The following is a 3964-nucleotide window of genomic DNA, read 5'->3' as shown; positions in this document are numbered from 1 at the left end:
CGTTGTCATCTCTGCAAGTAAAATCTTAAGTGTTCCACCTTTATCCACTTAAATTTTGCCACCTGTCATTCTACAGATGCCCTGTTCAGGAGAGCTTTCAAACTATCAGTTCTTCCAATCCATGCCACATCACAATTATCCTTCCTGACTTCTCCCCCATATTGTGCACCCCCCCCCCCCCACACACACACACACAACAAATTGACAAAAAGACACACCACAGTTAACCCCGTGTCCGTAAGGTGTTGCTGAAAATAAACAGCTTTATGAACATTGGAGCGACCTAAAACTGAGGTTGTGTAATACCCACTCTGACCAGAGGGTGTCACCACATCCCCAGCAGAGGGGCGGGGCGTCTTCATATAAAACGAGGATCAGTTCAGACGGTTGCCAGGGCAACAGCAGTGCCTCTGCTGATGCTCAGAAACAAGTTCATCTGAAGATGTCTAGCTTTGGTCCAGAACTGCTGATCGGAGCAGGACCACTTCCTGGAAGAACTTCTGGAGACGGGGGGTCATATGACAGGGAGGGGTATTTTTAGGGTGTAGGTGGTGCAATATTTAAAGAAGAACCTGCAGCAGATGAATAAAAACAGACTGATCGAGCATTCTTTCACATCTGAAGTTTAATTTGATCTGACACTTCCTGTCCACAGAAAACGCAGCTTCAACACAGAAACACAGAGTATAGTTAATAAATAAAACCAATACTGCCCGGCTGTGAAACCAGGTTCATAAAACCCCCCGGTCCAGATGGAGCCCCCCCCCCGGCAGCCAGATTATTGTTCCACCAGCTGATTTCACCCTGACTCCACCCAGGAGCCTTCATCAAGGCAGCAGTCAAAGAACCAAAGAGTTCTGGCTGAGGAGCTGCAGCAGAGACAGAACCCTGGAGCCCCCCCCAGCGCCTGAAAACTTCCAGTGAATGTGTCTGAAAACCGTTGTGGTGCGAGAGGCAGCGGCGTTTCATGAGGAGCATGTGTTGGAGAAGGGTTTAAAAGTGAGTCATGAACCGTCATGATCATTATGGGCCAAAACAAGCAAATAACATGAAATATTCAGATTCTGGGGCTTCTTCATGAAGTGGCTGACTTCAGGTAGGAGATGAGGTCCTGGCGCTCGCCCTTCTTCTTGATGCCTGCAAAGATCATCTTAGTTCCAGGAATGTACTTCTTGGGGTTCTCCAGGTACACCATCAGGGTGTCCTCGTTCCAGGTGATGCCTAGATGTCAGGAGGAGACAAAAATGAGTTTCTGCTTCCTGACACCAGTCTGGACTCTTTCAAAGCAGAGCTAAAGGACGCCCAGCACGCAGGAAGCGTCCTCACCTTTGCTCTTGTTGGCGTCTGTGTAGGAGTAACCAGGCGCCTGCCCGGTTTTGCGCCCAAACAGACCCCATAGGTTGGGGCCCACCTTGTGCTTGCCCCCCTCCTCTACGGTGTGGCACTGTGCACATTTCTGGACAAACACCTTCTTTCCCTTGTCCACGTCACCCATGATCAGCTGAGGAGACAGACACACGCAGTTTACCCTCCACTCCACCGGAAAGCAAACATCAGGGCGGAACCTGCACGTGCTGCACCACCTGATGGGGGGGGGGGGGGGGGGGGGGGCTCTGTCCTTCTCTGAGGGTCACCCCCCCCAACCATGGAGCTGACTAAAACTTTACAGGGCAAGTAAGGTTAGACTTAAGGGGTAATTTCTGTAATCCTGTGAATTACTGTCCCGGTACCGGGACACTATGTACCGGTAAATTTACCGGGACACTATGTCCCGGTGAGGTTGACGGCGCGTGCTTTAAAAGAATCCCGCTAAGTGATTCCAGAGAAGTCCCGTCATAATATTTGATAGAGATTCGCTGGAGCCGGGCTGTTTAGACCAAAGCGGGCCGATTCGGGCGGGACGGGATTCCGGACGGGATCTCCAACCTGAGCATCATGATGGACGCCTGAAAACGGGCGCCGTTCTTCAGCCGCGTTTCTCAAATATTACAGAGACGCTCGCCGGGCAGCAACGGCAGCTAACGGTCACGGCGCCGCCGATAGTAGCTGGAGGTCGCCGGAGCGCCGCTCCTCTGCTCTGCGGCCGCCGGACGGACACGGAGCGCCGCTCCTCTCTCTGTGGGGAAACGGGACACGTTTACCTGCAGCTTCCGAGCCCTGAAGAAAACCGAGCGTCCCTCTGAGCCGACGGCGCTTCTGACGGTCCTACGAAGGTCACTCTACTTACCGGCAACTGCCTTTGACATCATCACGCACAACGTAGCAGTCCACCGGGCTGCTTCAGGGACGCCTCGGAAACTTCAGGCAGAGCGACTCGCGTTGAGAGGGAGAGGGAGTCCTCTTGTTCCAGCTGGAGATTCAAATACAAACTATAATGTTTCTGTCGCTAAATAATAAATATTAACTTACGAAAAAACAAAAATCATTTGGAGTTTTACTGCAGCGATGAGCACACATTCACTTTTTATTATAGTTCATGTTATATCCGTAAAGGTAAATGTTATCTCCGAATTATAACACATTTGAACGCAGCTAAAACATAAACGTGTATTTTTTATTTCAGTGTAGCCTATAAAATAATCCTCTTTTCCTTGGTTTTACTTTTTTCCAGTTAAAAAGTGCCGGGTTGTTATAAAATGTCAATTCTATTGAAGTTATCGGAAAATCGGCATGAATTGTTGCGTAGTGGACTTTAGGAGGGAGCATGTTTTATTAGTCAGAACAGAAACAAAACAAGCTCAGAAAAATGCACATTTTTACAGAAGGGACTTCATTCAAGAGCTCTCGGTAACAAGTGAACGCAACATGGAAAAAGTCCACAGTTATGATGAACTTCTTTATCATATTTCATAAATGTTGGATGGAACGTGAAAGGATTTGTGTTTGTAGGGACTGCAGTGACATCAGCCGCTGCAGCATGGCAGACAGGTGAGGATAATCTGGAGCAGGACGTCCAGCTCTGTCCTGATGTGACTCAGTACAGGGTGGGGGACAGATGCCCCTGCCTGAACCTTCATGGACCACAGGTCCCCCACAGGAGGACGGCCGGTCAGAGTCAGCAGAGCCCACAAACTAACCCTCTTTCCCTCCTGCTGCTGTCCGGGTCGGAACATCCCTGACAGAAATGCCCTGCAACCAAAAAGGCAGCTGCAGTCCTGAACCAGAGCCGTGATGTGTACACAAAGACACGTTTGTGTAACTAGGAAGATTTTACTTTAGTCAGGTTGCTGTCATAAGCAATATTTCAGGGAGGAAGAATTTGTTCTTAAACTACTGAATTCAAGAAAGAAATACATCGATTATATGTAATGATAACTTCTGGTAACTTCTTTTTTGTTGGAGTTTATGATGGTTTACCCGACTTTCCATCCTCCACACAGTGGTAAACACGTTCACAGCTTTATACCTCCACCAATGTTTGGAGAATCATCATCAAAAATGTGCATTTTCATGTTAAACAGGTCAGTGATGGGAGCAGAAGTGAGGCTCTGCAATTATGGAATCTACTTTTAATCATATTTGAGAAGGTTCTAAGCACAACAGCAATATTATTTCATTGTTTCTTGTACGTATTTTGATTAGATTTTCAGGGTTCTTAATACTCCAAGGCAGCTACCATTTCATTGTATTATTATGTAAAATGTTACCCTGCGACAGCCTGGCGACCTCTCCAGGGTGTCCCCTGCCTTCGCCCACAAGTGGCCGGGATAGGCTCCAGCAGCCCCGTGACCCAGAAAGGGAAAAACGGTTAAGAAAATGAATGAATATTATGTAAAATGGCAATAAAGGATTCTGATCAACCATAAGTTCTGTACAAACAGAAAACTTCAGCCTTGGTTTGGAAGATGAATAAACTCCTGCGAGAAATCTACTCTAGTCTCGTAATCGTGAGAATTCCCATTTAAGGTAAGGCTTTGGAACAGCGCGAGTGCAAGCAGCTCTTTATGAAACAGTATCACAGCTC

At 47.8% G+C, this 3964-nt stretch overlaps 1 protein-coding gene across 1 annotated transcript; it reads right to left on the bottom strand.

Annotated features, from left to right (window-relative positions):
• Window positions 1-605: 605 nt before the first annotated feature.
• LOC101171965 (cytochrome c iso-1/iso-2) lies at window positions 606-2276 on the bottom strand. The gene is made up of 3 exons (XM_004084690.2): window positions 2142-2276; window positions 1327-1501; window positions 606-1221 (listed from the first exon to the last, which is right to left on the bottom strand). Exons 2-3 carry the CDS (start codon window positions 1493-1495, stop codon window positions 1076-1078), a joined length of 315 nt encoding a protein of 104 aa, XP_004084738.1. The 5' UTR covers window positions 1496-1501; window positions 2142-2276; the 3' UTR covers window positions 606-1075.
• Window positions 2277-3964: the final 1688 nt, after the last annotated feature.

Source organism: Oryzias latipes, chromosome 15, assembly GCF_002234675.1.
Source record: "Oryzias latipes chromosome 15, ASM223467v1".
NCBI lineage: Eukaryota > Metazoa > Chordata > Actinopteri > Beloniformes > Adrianichthyidae > Oryzias > Oryzias latipes.
The sequence above is the reverse complement of the archived record's forward strand: the minus strand, read 5'-3'. Positions and strand labels throughout refer to the sequence as shown.

What these genes read in the sequence shown, in the direction of transcription:
- LOC101171965 (XM_004084690.2), bottom strand. Translation starts at nt 1,495, where the DNA reads ATGGGTGACGTGGACAAGGGAAAGAAGGTGTTTGTCCAGAAATGTGCA. An exon ending in AGACGCCAACAAGAGCAAAG is followed by an intron (nt 1,222 to 1,326) that starts GTGAGGACGCTT and finishes CCTGACATCTAG; the next exon opens with GCATCACCTGGAACGAGGAC.